The 13,372-nt window shown below is 62.5% G+C and overlaps 3 protein-coding genes across 6 annotated transcripts; 1 reads left to right on the plus strand and 2 right to left on the minus strand.

Annotated features, from left to right (window-relative positions):
* Positions 1-2,335: 2,335 nt before the first annotated feature.
* S100A14 (S100 calcium binding protein A14) lies at positions 2,336-5,495 on the minus strand. Of its 3 annotated transcripts, none has more exons than XM_061442372.1 (4): positions 5,401-5,495; positions 4,453-4,553; positions 2,945-3,091; positions 2,336-2,834 (listed from the first exon to the last, which is right to left on the minus strand). In XM_061442372.1, the coding sequence occupies exons 1-4, from the start codon at positions 5,468-5,470 to the stop codon at positions 2,715-2,717; spliced, it is 438 nt and encodes a 145-aa protein (XP_061298356.1). In that variant the 5' UTR covers positions 5,471-5,495; the 3' UTR covers positions 2,336-2,714. The 3 variants fall into 3 exon arrangements, with proteins under 3 accessions (XP_061298356.1, XP_061298358.1, XP_061298357.1); XM_061442374.1 differs by having other exon boundaries at positions 5,382-5,486; XM_061442373.1 differs by lacking the exon at positions 5,401-5,495 and adding an exon at positions 4,752-4,946.
* Positions 5,425-6,883, minus strand: S100A13 (S100 calcium binding protein A13). The gene is made up of 2 exons (XM_061442378.1): positions 6,678-6,883; positions 5,425-5,604 (listed from the first exon to the last, which is right to left on the minus strand). Exons 1-2 carry the CDS (start codon positions 6,825-6,827, stop codon positions 5,470-5,472), a joined length of 285 nt encoding a protein of 94 aa, XP_061298362.1. The 5' UTR covers positions 6,828-6,883; the 3' UTR covers positions 5,425-5,469.
* Positions 6,884-9,021: 2,138 nt separating this feature from the next.
* S100A1 (S100 calcium binding protein A1) lies at positions 9,022-11,508 on the plus strand. Of its 2 annotated transcripts, none has more exons than XM_061442344.1 (3): positions 9,022-9,146; positions 10,984-11,132; positions 11,244-11,508. In XM_061442344.1, exons 2-3 carry the CDS (start codon positions 10,992-10,994, stop codon positions 11,385-11,387), a joined length of 285 nt encoding a protein of 94 aa, XP_061298328.1. In that variant the 5' UTR covers positions 9,022-9,146; positions 10,984-10,991; the 3' UTR covers positions 11,388-11,508. The 2 variants fall into 2 exon arrangements, with proteins under 2 accessions (XP_061298328.1, XP_061298329.1); XM_061442345.1 differs by lacking the exon at positions 9,022-9,146 and adding an exon at positions 10,651-10,803.
* The last annotated feature ends 1,864 nt before the right edge of the window (positions 11,509-13,372 follow it).

The raw sequence follows: 13,372 nt of genomic DNA on the forward strand, positions 1-13,372 counted from the left end.
GCGATGCTCCCGTATCGTTGATGCAACATCCCAGGAGGGTGGGAATCCCTCCCGGACCCTGCAGGCAGACAGCTCACCTCTGAATCACGGCCTTTCATTATCCTCCTGGGCCTGGCAGATGTCACAACCGCATCCAGGCCCTTCTTTTTACAAGGCATCCAGGGCGTGTGCGGGTGCTCGGAGCAGCCACGTCCCATCCGGAGCCATCACAAGGCACTTCCCCATGGGGTTGGGGCTCCCCGGTGGTGCCCAACAGCTTCAGGTCTGAAGGGTCAGGAGCACTTTGGTGTCTCATGGACGAGCATTGCTCCATGGGAAAGGGGTGACAACGAGACCCAGATCTGGGGGTCTCTGGGGACCACCGTGATGGTGCTCCCGGCATGGACAGCGCATTGCATGGCGTTGCCCTCATGATCAACACTGGCTCCCCAAGGAGCACCGACCACCTTGGTCTGAGCTCTTCCTCCCACCTCCAAGGGCTTCCCATCTACAACAGATCCTTATCAAGGCTGCCTCACGCTGCAGGAATTCCCGAGCTCCCGACAGCCCCGTCACGCCGAGGAGCCGGTCTCCCAACCACAAATGGGAGCCAAGAGGCCCGTGGCACGCTCCCAGCCTGGTGCTGGGAAGAAGATCCCAGAGCCTCGGCTCCCCTTTTCCCCCCATCATCACCCCAACCATTTGACACATTTCCTGTCTCATTAAGCACACACCACACCTCTCTGCTTCATTTCCATGGACTTGTTGCCAAGGCAGGGACAATAAATAGTCATTCCCGTTGTGAAATCCAGCCCAAGGTGAGAGGAGACACAGGGTGGCCACAGCCGAGCCGCAGTGTCGGCGCTGCGGCCACCATGGCCCTGCCTCGGGTCCTATCACATTTGGGTTGGGTTTGTTCACCTTTGGGCTTGTCCCTGCAGCACCAACGCTGCTGAGGCCCCTCCGCCAGCTCTGTTTCAGGGGTCTCCATCCCATGGAGATGCCTCCAGGACACAGAGCACAGCAGTGGAAGAGGGAAGAGGGGGATAACTTAAAGCCCTCTGCACCCTTCCAAGCCCATTTTGTGGCCCTCCACGCACTCAGCCCCATCCCGCTGAGCCACCACTTTGTGGCATTCCCTGCTTTCCAGTGTGCTGCAACGACAGCGAAATCCCACCTCCTGTGACATGGAGGGGACCCTTCTGAGCCCGTGCCCTGAGCTTTGGGGGTGCCCGGTCTGTGCACACCACGCTGGTTCTGCTTGTGGGGTGCCCGCAAAGGGAGACCACTGAGCAGGAGCCACCCCAGGAACCAAGAGCCATTAAAGCAGGACCATGCTCACCCACAGCATCCCTTGTACCCCACAGCATCCCTTGTACCCCGCAGCACCCCTTGTATCCCGCAGCATCCCTTGTACCCTGCACCATCCCTTGTACCCCACAGCATCCCTTGTACCCCACAGCACCCTTTGTACCCCTGCAGCATCCCTTGTACCTTACAGCACCCCTTGTACGCCACATCATCCCTTGTACCCCTGCAGCATCCCTTGCACCCCCTCAGCATCCCTTGTACCCCACAGCATCTCTTGTACCGCTGCAGCATCCCTTGTAACCCTGAAGCATCCCTTGAACCCCCACAGCATCCCTTGTACCCCCGCAGCATCCCTTGTACCCCCACAGAATCCCCTGCACCCTGCAGCATCCCTTGTAGCCCACAGCATCCCTTGTACCCCACAGCATCTCTTGTACTCCTGCAGCATCCCTTGTATCCCACATCATCTCTTGTACCCCTGCAGCATCCCTTGTACCCCCACAGAATCCCTTCTACCCCTGCAGCACCCCTTGTACCCTAAGCTCAGTACCGGGGCCAGCAACCCAGCAGCGAGCAATGCTCAAAGCCATGGTGGCTGCAGCCCCATCCCTCCTTTCCCCCCCCCCTTTCCCTCTCCCACCAAGGACAAACAACATCACCCCATTCTGGCTGGGATTTTCCAGTGTTTTCCTTTATTAATTTATACAAAACTGGTTGCAAGCTGGTAACAACCCGCCACCATCCCAGCCCCGAGCCCAGCCAGGGGCCAGCATCCCTGGAGAGGGGCAAATGGGGGAGCACCATGGTACCCCCCTGGCTTAGCACCCCCAAAACCTGGCCAGGAGCAAGGCACCACGGTCCCTGCACTGCGGGAAGAGCAGGGAATAAGACCCAGGCCAGGCATGGAGACACTGGTGCTGGCCCCGGAGCCTGGGATACCCCGGAGGTGCTCGAAGCACAAGGCACAGGGGGTCCCATCAGTGGCAGGGGGACGAGCCCAAACATCCAAGGGATTTGGAGGGGGGAAGGGGGGAAGGAAGGGGGAAAGGAGCCGAGTCCCTCTCGCTGCGCTGCTCCGGGGCTGGGGGACCTGCAACCGGAGGCTTTTCAGGGCCGGAGGTGGGATAACCCCTGGGATAAAGGCTCTGGAGCAAAGGACGGAGAAAGGCGGCTCCGGAGCTGGAGCCAGGAACCCCCTTTACCACACCCTTGCTGGGGATGGGAAGGGAGGTGTCCTGACGGGAAGGAGAGGGCAGGAAGGGAGCCGGCGAGGGGGATCCCTCTGCCCCGGGCAGGGATGCGGGGAGGAGATGAGCAGCGTTGTGCATTCCCAAGCGCATCCCACCGGGACCAGCAGCCTCTCGCATGCACCCACGGTGCAGAGCCTGAGGCCTTGGGCGCCTTCCCGTCCCCCCGCCGCCCTTCTACTTCCTCCGGCAGCCCTTGGCCGCATCCCCCATCATGTCCCAGTACTCTCCAAACTCCAGCTTGGCTTCATCAGGGTCTCCCATGCATTCGATCTTCTCTTCCAGTGGTCCAACACACTGCAGCGGGATGAGGAGGGGGGAAGAAAGCATTGGGGTGATGGAGCTGTGGGGTCCCGCAGGCAGCCCGTGGCCCCCTTACCCTGCCCACCCCGAGGCTCTGCTCTCACCTTCCCCAAGTGGGGCAGCTTCTGCACCACGAGCTCCTGCATCTCGTTGGGGGTCAGGTATTCCTTCTGCCCCTTCACGGCGTAGCAATGGAACTGGTTGATGACGGTCTCGATGGCGCGCTCCACGTCGGTGAGCTCCTGGCAGTCCTGAGCAGGGAAAAGAGGGAAGGCTCAGACGGACGGAAGGCTCCGAGCAGATGTGCCAGATGTTCTACCCCTAAACAACGCGATGAGCCCCCTTATCAACACGATCCCCTTCAGCACAGATGTGAGAGCCCCTCTTACTGTAAGGCCCCACTGCACAGATGCGAGTCCCCCATACAGCTGCAAGACCACTCCATCCAGATGTGATACCCCTCCGTACTGGCCTGAGACCAGCCTACACAGCTGCAAGACCACTCCGTCCTGACGCCAGAGCTCTCCATCCAGATGTGAGACCCCTCCGTATGGATCCAAGACCCCTCCATACCAATGCCAGACCACTCCATCCAGATGTGAAACCCCACCGTCCAGATATGAAACGCCACCATCCAGATGTGAAACCCCACCGTAGAGATCTGAAGCCCCATTATACAGATGTGAAACCCTCCCATCCAGATGTGAAACCCCATTATACAGATGTGAATCCCTCCCATCCAGATGTCGCATCCCTCCATACAAGCTCTGCCCAGCCTCAGCCCCCCCGCCTTGGAGCTCCCGTACCCCTCCACCTTGCTGTGCCCCACATCCCTGCCGCATTGTCACCCCCCTGCCTCTGCTTGCCCGGGCTTCTCCTTGCCCGGGGCCAGCGAGGCTCAGCCACCCCGGCGTCAACACCCAGAGCGCGCGGGGGCCGCCGCTGCCGTCCGGACTGGTTCTTCCTCTCCTTTGCACAAGCGGTGGATGGAGGCAATGAGTCAGTGCCGGGCTGGGGCTCGGAGGCAGCAGGAGCCCCATTGGGGTTGCAGAACAACCCCCCCCCACCACCACCTCCCCTTTCCCAAGCAGGTTTTGAGGGGGGCAGAGCCCCGTGCGCTCGGCATCCCCATGCACTCAATGGGTAAAGCCGTGTCGGGAGGGAAACGGCGGTGATTCACTCGGCATCTGCGGTTTCCCCTTGCGACGCTCTCAAACCACAGCAGGCAAAGCCCATTAGGAAGCAGGCAGCGATCTTCAGAGCCTCAGCCCCGGCCAAATCCTGCTCAGGTGCCAAGGGGGTGCAAGAGGAGGGCAGCCCCTTGGTTGAGAGCCGAGGAAAACAGGAGCCTTTGTGCCAGGGGGCATCCTCGGAGCGGTCGCAAGGAGCAAGCACGGCTCCCGAAGGCAAATCCATGGGAGCTGCCTGCTTCCCTGAGCTTTCAAGCGGCTCCGAGCCCAAAGCAGCCCCTTGGCTCCTCCACTGGAGTCTGCCTCCAGGACAGGGCCGTGCTGCTCCGAGTCCCCCCCATTCCCAGGGATGGGGCCCTGCGCCCCGCATCCCAACGGGGGTCCCGGCCCTCCCATTGCCAACAACAGCATGGCTCATGGACCTTGCGCTTCTTGCGGCAGTTGCACTGGCCCATTGCTGCTCCGCACGGGGTCTGCGGGTCCTCGCTGGCAGCGGTGCTGGGCTGTCCTCTCCAACGGGGAGCTGCAGGAGAAAGCCAGGCTCAGCAATGGGCTCGGTGAGGGGGGGGAAGATTCCCCTCCTTCAGCGCAGCGCAAGGATGCGGTGAGCTGCCGGGACACGTCCCAGCGGGAACAAGTCATGGCAAAGCCAATGGGAGCAGGATGGGTGCTGCTGGGACCCCCCTCCCCTTCACCCCTATGGCGGTGCTGGGTCACTCACCTGCTCCTGGGGCTGCGCCGGGTGTGCGCGGGCTGCGGCGCGCAGGGGTTTTATACCAGGGGAGGTGTGAGTGGGAGCTCCCTGCGCTCCGGCTGCGGTGTGGGGCAAGGCCTTATCCCAGAGCCTGGCCCCGAGCCAGCGTGGGGCTGGGAAACGCCTCCTTTCCTGGCCACAGGGATGGTTCCAAAGGCAAAGCCGGGACGGTTCCAAAGGCAAAGCCGGGATGGTCGGAGCCGCGCGGCACCGCGTGGGAACAGCCGCCGGGTACCCCCGTGGAGGGGGGTTTAGGGATTCCCGGCAATGCCAGGGTTTGGGAGCTGGATGCTGGGAATGGCAGCTCGGTTTGGGGCGCTGGGAGATGCTTCTCCCACCAACGCTGCCCAAGATGAGGAGCGCTGATGCCGTGGAGGTGCCAAGGGCACCGCGGGCACCGCGGCGGCGGCAGCGCTGCTGGAGATGGTCCTGAGCTCCTCGCCAGCCCCACATCCCTGCCACCCGTCGGGGTTGCACTGAGCAGGAAGGTGTCTGTGGGGGGCAGAGGGTGGTTTGGGAAGGGCCCCGTCACCGCAAGAGCAGGGTGAGCCCCAGCCCGCACAGCGTGGTGGTGATGGGGGGATGCAGGTGGGTCACCCGAATCAGAGCCCCTCACTAAGAGCAGCAGCGATGCTCAGGCTCAGGGGATCCTCCTTTATTAGCTCGGTGCTGGAGGAGATTCCCATCACTTCTTCCCGGCTTTCTCCCTCCTTATGGCCTTTGCCAGCTCCCCCATGAGCCGCCAGTACTCGCTGAACTTCAGCTCCCCGTCCTGGTTCACATCCAGCTCCTGCATCTTCTCCTCCAGGGAGGGGACCTCCTGCGGGGAGGACAGGGGAGGCTCGGCTGTGTCCTGGTGCCCAGCGGGATGGGAATGGGGGTGGGAAAGGAATGGGGAAGAGAAAGGGGAAGGAATGGGGAAGGGGAAAGAAGGGGAAAGGGATGGAATGAGGATGGGGGTGGGGACGGGGATGGAACGGGGATGAGGACAGGATGGGGATGGGAATGGGAATGGGATGCAGATGAGGATAGGGATGGGATGGATGTAGGGATGGGGATGGGATGGGGATAGGGATGGGATAGATGTGAGGATAGGGATGGGATGGGGATGAGGATGGGGATGGGATGGGGATGGGGATGGGGATGGGAATGGGGATGGAGATGGGGATGGGGTGGAGATGAGGATGGGGATGGGATGGATATGAGGATGGGGATGGGATGGGGATAGAGATGGGATAGATGTGAGGATAGGGATGGGATGGGGATGAGGATGGGGATGGGATGGGGATGGGGATGGGGATGGGAATGGGGATGGAGATGGGGATGGGGTGGAGATGAGGATGGGGATGGGATGGATATGAGGATGGGGATGGGATGGAGATAGAGATGGGATAGATGTGAGGATAGGGATGGGATGGGGATGAGGATGGGGATGGGATGGATATGAGGATGGGGATGAGGATAGGGATGGGATGGGGATGAGGAAGGGGATGGGATGGATATGAGGATGGGGATGAGGATGGGGATGGGATGGATATGAGGATGGGGATGGGGATGGGGATGGGGATGGGATGAGGATGAGGATGGGGATGGGATGGATATGAGGATGGGGATGGAATGGGGATGGGGATGGGATGGAGATGAGGATGGGGATGGCATGGGGATGGAGATGGGGAAGGGTTGGTGATGGCTGGGTATGGGGATGGAGATTGGATGCAAGTGGGGATGTGGATGGGGAAGGGATGGGAAGGGGATGGGCACCAGGATGAGGATGGGGGGGTGCAGGAGCTGCGACTTGCTCTTGCTCACAAATCCCAGGGTACCAGAGCAGGCCCCAGCTCCAAACCCCACCCACCCCCCCCACTGCCCCACAGACCCTGCCCCTCTCCTCACCTTCATCAGGTTGGGCAGCTGGAGCTGCACCAGGGCGCTGAACTCGCTGGGGGTCAGGGAGCCCTTCCTGCCCTCCTGCCCCGAGTGGTCCAGGAACGCGGTCACCAGCTTCTCAATGGCCAGCTCCAGCTCGGTCAGCTCCGTGGCCATGGGGCACGGCGGCGGCACGGGGCTGAGAGGGGTCGGGGGCACGGAGGTGACGCATGAGGAGATGGGGACCCCACTCCCCTTCCCCAGCCCAGGGCGCAGGGGGGGGACCACAGCCCTTTAGTGCTCCCGTGCAATGGGGGCACGGCAGGAAAGGGATGGGGACACAGCGGAGGTTTCCTGCTGCAAACGCAGTGCTCAGTGCGATTCCCTGCAGGAATTCCCTACTTACCCCTGGCTCTTGCAGGCAGAGAAGCTCTCAACACCCCCCCGCCCCAGGGATGTTTTAGGCCCTATGGGAGGTTTTAGACCCGTGTTTCCCCCTCTCTGTGCCTCAGGAATAAGGTTTCCTGTTGCAGCCGGATGGACGGAGGCACCGACGCTGCCCGGATGCACCCACGTCCTCCTCTGCTCCCTCCCTCCCCGTTGTGGGCAAGGGATCAAGCTCAGTGTGATGTGAACGTACCCCGGGCTCCACGGCACTGCTGGGATGCGCCGGGATGGGACCAGGATGCAGAGGGACATGAGGGGACACAGCGGGTTCGCACCAGCATCCCCCAGGCTCAAGCATCCCATAGGGATTGAGCATCCCAGGGGGTTCATCCCTGCAGGCTGCCCTGGGGATGAGGCCCCCAGCACCCTGCTCATGTCCTGCCATTCCCGGTGGCTCATCCCAGGCTGTGATCCCGCGGTGGGGACCCACACGGAGTGAGAGTTGTGACTCAGCCACCCACTGGCATCACCCCTATTAACAGTGGGCTTTGTGGAAATTAATTAATCCGCATTAATGAGGGGGTTGGATCGAGCCTTTCCCCTTTAATCATGGGGTATTTATAACATGGCAGCGCTGGCACGCTTCCAGCCGGGATACGCAGCGGCTCCAAACCATGGCACCACGGTTCCCACGGCCACATCCCATGTCCCGGCGCTGCTCCTTGGATCTGACCAACGCGGGGGGGGGGTCTCATCTCTGCACAGAGCATGGCAGAGGCATCCCGGATTCCCTGCATGCCATGGGGAGCGTATCCATGGGGATATCCCCATCTCCATGCCAGCACCGCCAGCAGGGCGCATGGGAAGGGGATCCCACCCCAGCAGTGTTCTGGGGACCCACAGAGGTCCCTGGCACTGCTGAGCCCTGACCCACTCCCTGCCCCTCTCCATAGGGATGGGGATGGGTGGCCCGGTCCCCACCCCGCAGCCGTCACACCAGCTCACGGGGCAGGAATTGGCTTCCTGCAGCCCCATCCGGTCCATCCCCTTCCCGGGATGATGGGGGCCATGGGGACGGGACTTCCGCTGCGCCCCACGTCAGGGGACAGGGATGGTGGCTTGGGAAAGCTCCGGGGTGAGTCAGGGACGGGGACAATTGGGGTGAATCACCGGCCCCAAGAGCCAGGCGGGCCCGTGACTCCCTGCCTCTGGAATTCGGGGTGCCAGGATGGGGCGAGGAGCTGCAGCAGCCCCGCAACAGGATGCGGCCAAGTCACAGGCTTGAAGTGGGGATCCCTGCTCAGGGCTGTCCCCACGGGCAGGGCACAGTGACCCATCCCTAGGGATCTGGTACTGCCAGGAGCCTCTGTGCTGGGATGAGAGCTCGGGATGCAGGCGCATCCCTGTCCCCATGCATTGTCCCATTGGATCCCAACCCCTGTGCGTGTCCGTGTCCCCCCCAGCTATCAGGAATCACTGCACGGCACTGATTTGAGGGATGCTCCGTGCCATCATGACCCCCCCCCCCCCCCTCATTGCCACAGCAGCTCCAAACCCCAGGCATGGAAAAGCCTCTTCCCTGCTCCGGCAATGGGCTGGAAAACCAAGATCAGCCCAGCCCCGGCCCCAGCAACTGGAGCAACCGGTTGAACTGGGTGCAAGTGGAGCAGTGGCTGAAACCTGTTCCGAGCTGTGTGTAAACCTCCTGGCCCGGCCCTCGCTGCTCCCGGTTTGGTAAGAGCTTGTCCTGGGGATGCGCCGGGGCGGCCGCGCCGGCTCCGCTCATCCCATTGCCAGCACCGCCGGGAGCAGGACCACGGCCCCTCCATCCCGCAGCCATGGCCCCTGGCGCCCGTGCTTGGCAATAGCCTGGCCCAATCCTGCTCTCCGGCCAGGGCTGGGGATGGATGGGAGCCAGGGTCGGACACTCAGCCCGTGGTGGCCCCGTGCCACTGCACACACCCGGACCGGGGCTATATTTAAGCTCAGGACCCAACGGCGATGCCCATTCCCGTCATGGGCAGCTGCGTCCCAATTGGGATCAGGCTTCCGGGAAGGGGCGGCCGGATCCTGCCCGCGGCCGCCGCACCGGGGACGGGACACGGCCAAGTGAGTGCCACCGGGTCCTGCCCTGCTTCCCCCTGGAAAAGCCTATTCCAGGCCCTGGAGCCGGTTTTCCATAGGGATCCCCGGCCCCAGGGTTCCCCCCGTCCCTGCCAAAGCCAGCCTGGGAGCTGTGTCCTGCTGGGAAGCGGCTCCTGAGCTTCCATCCAGGACACGAGCTTCCATCTGGGACCCCCAGCTCGGTCTGGGACCCCCATTTCCATCTGGGACCCCAATTCCAGCCAGGACCCTCACTTCTATTTGGGATCCTACTTCCATCTGGGACCCCAATTCCAGCCAGGACCCTCACTTCTATTTGGGATCCTACTTCCATCTGGGACCCCAATTCCAGCCAGGACCCTCACTTCTATTTGGGATCCTACTTCCATCTGGGACCCCAATTCCAGCCAGGACCCTCACTTCTATTTGGGATCCTACTTCCATCTGGGACCCCAATTCCAGCCAGGACCCCTATTTCCAGCCAGGACCCCCAATTCCAGCCGGGACCCTCACTTGTATTTGGGACCCCACTTCCATCTGGGACCCCTAATTCCATCCAGGACCCCAATTCCATCCAGAACCCTACATACACACCAGACAGGGCCCCTCCTTTCCAACTCAACTGCTCCATGCACAGGACAAGACCCCCCCACCAAGGCCCTGCCCATCACCCCAACCCCTCCAGCCCCCCCCCCCCCCCATGCACCGGGTGCCACAGGGGGTCCCCAGGCTCCTTTTGGGGTCCCAAGGCAGGGACACAGCGTTTCCCAAGCACAGGAAGCGCAGGAGCTGGCAAAGGAGGGAGCAGGATATAATTAGCCCCAAATTAGGGCTGGAATCCGGGATAAAGAGCCTGGCACCACCCGGCTCTTGCGAAAAGCCACACGGGGCAGCTCCCAAAGGAAAGAGGGGGGGGGGGGATGATCCCGAGGTTGGGGGCTCCGCATTCCCGCTCCGTAACGAGAGCCGGGATTATCAGCGCCTGCGATGGGGAATCCGGTTTCCCGGCGGAGCCGTTGCTGCGGCAACCTCGGGGCTGGGATTGGGGAGCTCTTGTTCGCTTCACAAGAGGCTCCTCTGTGTGCGGGTCACCCGATAGCCCCCCCCGGGCTCCCCCCGGCTCCATCGGCTCCCATTGCACCGCTGAGGACACCGGATCCCAGCGGCCGGGCGGCGGGAGGAGGGATGGGATGGAGCCGGCAGCGCGGTGCTGAGTGATGGGGGATGCCGGGATCCCACCGGCGCTGGGGCATCCAAGGCCAGGTCCTTCCAGGAAACCATTCCATGGTTTTAGGTGTGCTTTAAGCTCCCTTCCAAGCCATTCCCGCGATTCCACGATCCTATGACCCACAGGGCACATCCGTGGTGAAGGTGGAAGCGAGACCCAAACACCCCCCAAAGTAACTCAGCATCCCCATCCCATAAGCACTGATGGGGCTGGACGCGCTCCTCTCCATCACCCTGGACCGGTGTGGGGTGACCAGGGCCCCGGGGTACCATGGATGCGGGCTCCCCGTATCCCGGCCCCCGCGAGGGGGGCCCGGCGGTGCCAGCCGGACTGTCCAGCCCCGGTATCGGATCCTCCCGCAGGGAGGGGGCCTGGAGCTTATTTAACGGCCCCGCTTAGCCCAGCCTGGAGCACTCGGAGCAGCGCGGAGCTCAGGTGAGCCCAGGTCCATGGGTGGGATGCAGGGACAGGAGGTGCAGACACCCCCCCCCCCCCCCCCATAGCCAGCTCTGCCCTATAGTGAAGGCCAAAGCGGATGCGATCGAGGGATGCTCCTTATGCTAAAGGGGGAAGCTGGTGGGTGCCCCCCGTAACCCAGTGGGTGCTTCCCCGCAGCCGGAATCATGGCATCGCAGCTGGAAGGGGCCATGGAGACGCTCATCAACGTCTTCCATCACTACTCGGGCAAAGAGGGGGACAAGTACAAGCTGAGCAAGAAGGAGCTGAAGGAGCTGCTGCAGAGCGAGCTGGGCTGCTTCCTGGAGGTAGGGATGCGATGGGATGCAGGGGGGGGGTCCCCGTTTTCCTTTCCATGCTATGGGGCATCCAATGCTGACGCTGTCACACACACACCCCCCCCCCCCCCCCAAACGCAGACCCAGAAGGACACGGGTGCCGTGGAGAAGATCATGCAGGACCTGGATGAGAACGGCGATGGGGAAGTGGACTTCCAGGAATACGTGGTCCTGGTGGCCGCCCTCACCGTGGCCTGCAACACCTTCTTCTGGGAGAACGCCTGACCCCCATCCCGGCCGAGCACCCCCGAAGCGCAGAGCAGCCCTTCCCCAGCTCTCCCCCTCCGCTTCCCAGCCCGCAGCATCCCCATGGCATCCAGCTCCATAATAAAGGCACCGACCCCGCTTCCAAGGCTGTCCCCTTCCTTGGGGATACCGGGAGCGTTCCCTCTCCCAAGCCATAGGGAAAAAGCCACCCTGGGTCTGAGGGCAGCGTGCTCCCTCCATCGCACCCTGCCCCATAGGGTCTCACCCATTGGGGTGCAGGACATAGCGGGGGGGGGGGGTAATACGGGGCTCTGAGGGTCCGGGATGGGGGGGCCCCCACAGGCTGTGGCACGTCCCGGGCCCTGCGCCCCACGGGGCTGGAGGAACCGGTTCTTATCGGCTCGCCCAGCGGGAGCGGAGCCAGCGGCCCCCGCGCTGAGCCCCGCGCAGGGCCGGCAGCGCCATCGCCTGCCGCGGCTGGGGCCGGGCCCGCTGCGGAGCTCCCGGGGTTGGGGGGGGCAGAGGGGACGGGGTCGGGTCCCCGTGGGGCAATCCCGGCCGTGGGATGGGGTGGGGTGGGGTGGGATGGGAAGGGAAGGGATGGGATGGGATGGGATGGGATGGGAAGGGATGGATGGGATGGGATGGGATGGGAAGGGATGGATGGGATGGGATGGGATGGGAAGGGATGGATGGGATGGGATGGGATGGGATGGGAAGGGATGGATGGGATGGGGTGGGATGGGATGGATGGGATGGGGTGGGATGGGATGGGATGGGGTGGGATGGGAAGGGATGGATGGGATGGGATGGGGTGGATGGGATGGGATGGGATGGGATGGGATGGGATGGGAAGGGATGGGAAGGGATGGATGGGATGGGATGGGGTGGATGGGATGGGATGGGGTGGATGGGATGGGATGGATGGGATGGGATGGGAAGGAAGCGATGTGGGGCACGCTGGTTGCATCCTTATTGCCCTGCTGCAATCAGTGCCCTTCTCTGGGGCTAGAGGAGGGGCAAGGGGGCAAGAGGGTAGAAACCACTTTAATACCCAGAAGAGCCGCTCGTGCGCTTGCTCGCTGTAGGGTTTGGCTCATTTAAAGGGGATGGGGGGGGGTAAGAGGGGCTTAAAGAGGATGCGTAGGGCAGGAGAGGGAGGATGTGGGGTGTTGGAGGTGCTGTGAGGGATGGAGCATCCCTGCTCTGCAGCCAGGGTGAGGGAGCTGGGCTGAGTCAGCCTGGAGAGGAGAAGGCTCCTGAAAGGGAGACCTTAGAGCAGCTCCAGTGCCTAAAGGGGCTGCAGGAACCTGGAGAGGGGCTTGGGACAAGGGATGGAGGGGCAGGCCAAGGGGAATGGCTTTAACCTGCCAGAGAGGAGACTGAGATGAGCTCTTAGACAGAAGCTCTTCCCTGGGAGGGCAGTGGGATACTGGGATGGGTTGGATGGGGAAGGTTTGGATGCCCCATCCCTGGCAGTGTTCAAGGCCAGGTGGGACGGGGCTTGGAGCACCCTGCTCTAGTGGAAGGGGTCCCTGCTTTGGAGCTGGATAAGCTTTAAGTTCAGTTCATCATCTCATCATCCCATCCCCATTTCCATCCCATCCCCAGACCATTCCATCTCATCTCATCTCATCCCATCCCATCCCCATTTCCATCCCCATCCCCATCTCCATCCCATCCCCATTTCCATATCATGCCCATCCCCACCCCTCCCCATCCCATCCCCATCCCCACCCCTCCCAACCCCATCCCCATTCCCATCCCGTCCCCATTTCCATCCCATCCCCAGACCATTCCATCTCATCCCATCCCATCCCCATTTCCATCTCATCCCCATCCTCATCCCCATCCCATCCCATCCCCATTTCCATCTCATCCCCATCCTCATCCCCATCCCATCCCATCCCCATTTCCATCTCATCCCCATCCTCATCCCCATCCCATCCCATCCCCATTTCCATCTCATCCCCATCCTCATCCCCATCCCATCCCATCTCCAT

Source organism: Pezoporus flaviventris, unplaced genomic scaffold, assembly GCF_033815535.1.
Source record: "Pezoporus flaviventris isolate CSIRO_AGI_PZ_B2104156 unplaced genomic scaffold, CSIRO_AGI_Pfla_v1 ptg000225l, whole genome shotgun sequence".
NCBI lineage: Eukaryota > Metazoa > Chordata > Aves > Psittaciformes > Psittacidae > Pezoporus > Pezoporus flaviventris.

What these genes read in the sequence shown, in the direction of transcription:
- S100A13 (XM_061442378.1), bottom strand. Translation starts at nt 6,827, where the DNA reads ATGGCCACGGAGCTGACCGAGCTGGAGCTGGCCATTGAGAAGCTGGTG. An exon ending in AGCTGCCCAACCTGATGAAG is followed by an intron (nt 5,605 to 6,677) that starts GTGAGGAGAGGG and finishes TCCTCCCCGCAG; the next exon opens with GAGGTCCCCTCCCTGGAGGA.
- S100A14 (XM_061442372.1), bottom strand. Translation starts at nt 5,470, where the DNA reads ATGGGAATCTCCTCCAGCACCGAGCTAATAAAGGAGGATCCCCTGAGC. An exon ending in GAGCATCGCTGCTGCTCTTA is followed by an intron (nt 4,554 to 5,400) that starts GTGAGGGGCTCT and finishes TTTCTCCTGCAG; the next exon opens with CTCCCCGTTGGAGAGGACAG. An exon ending in AGCTGCCCCACTTGGGGAAG is followed by an intron (nt 2,835 to 2,944) that starts GTGAGAGCAGAG and finishes ATCCCGCTGCAG; the next exon opens with TGTGTTGGACCACTGGAAGA.
- S100A1 (XM_061442344.1), top strand. Translation starts at nt 10,992, where the DNA reads ATGGCATCGCAGCTGGAAGGGGCCATGGAGACGCTCATCAACGTCTTC. An exon ending in AGCTGGGCTGCTTCCTGGAG is followed by an intron (nt 11,133 to 11,243) that starts GTAGGGATGCGA and finishes CCCCAAACGCAG; the next exon opens with ACCCAGAAGGACACGGGTGC.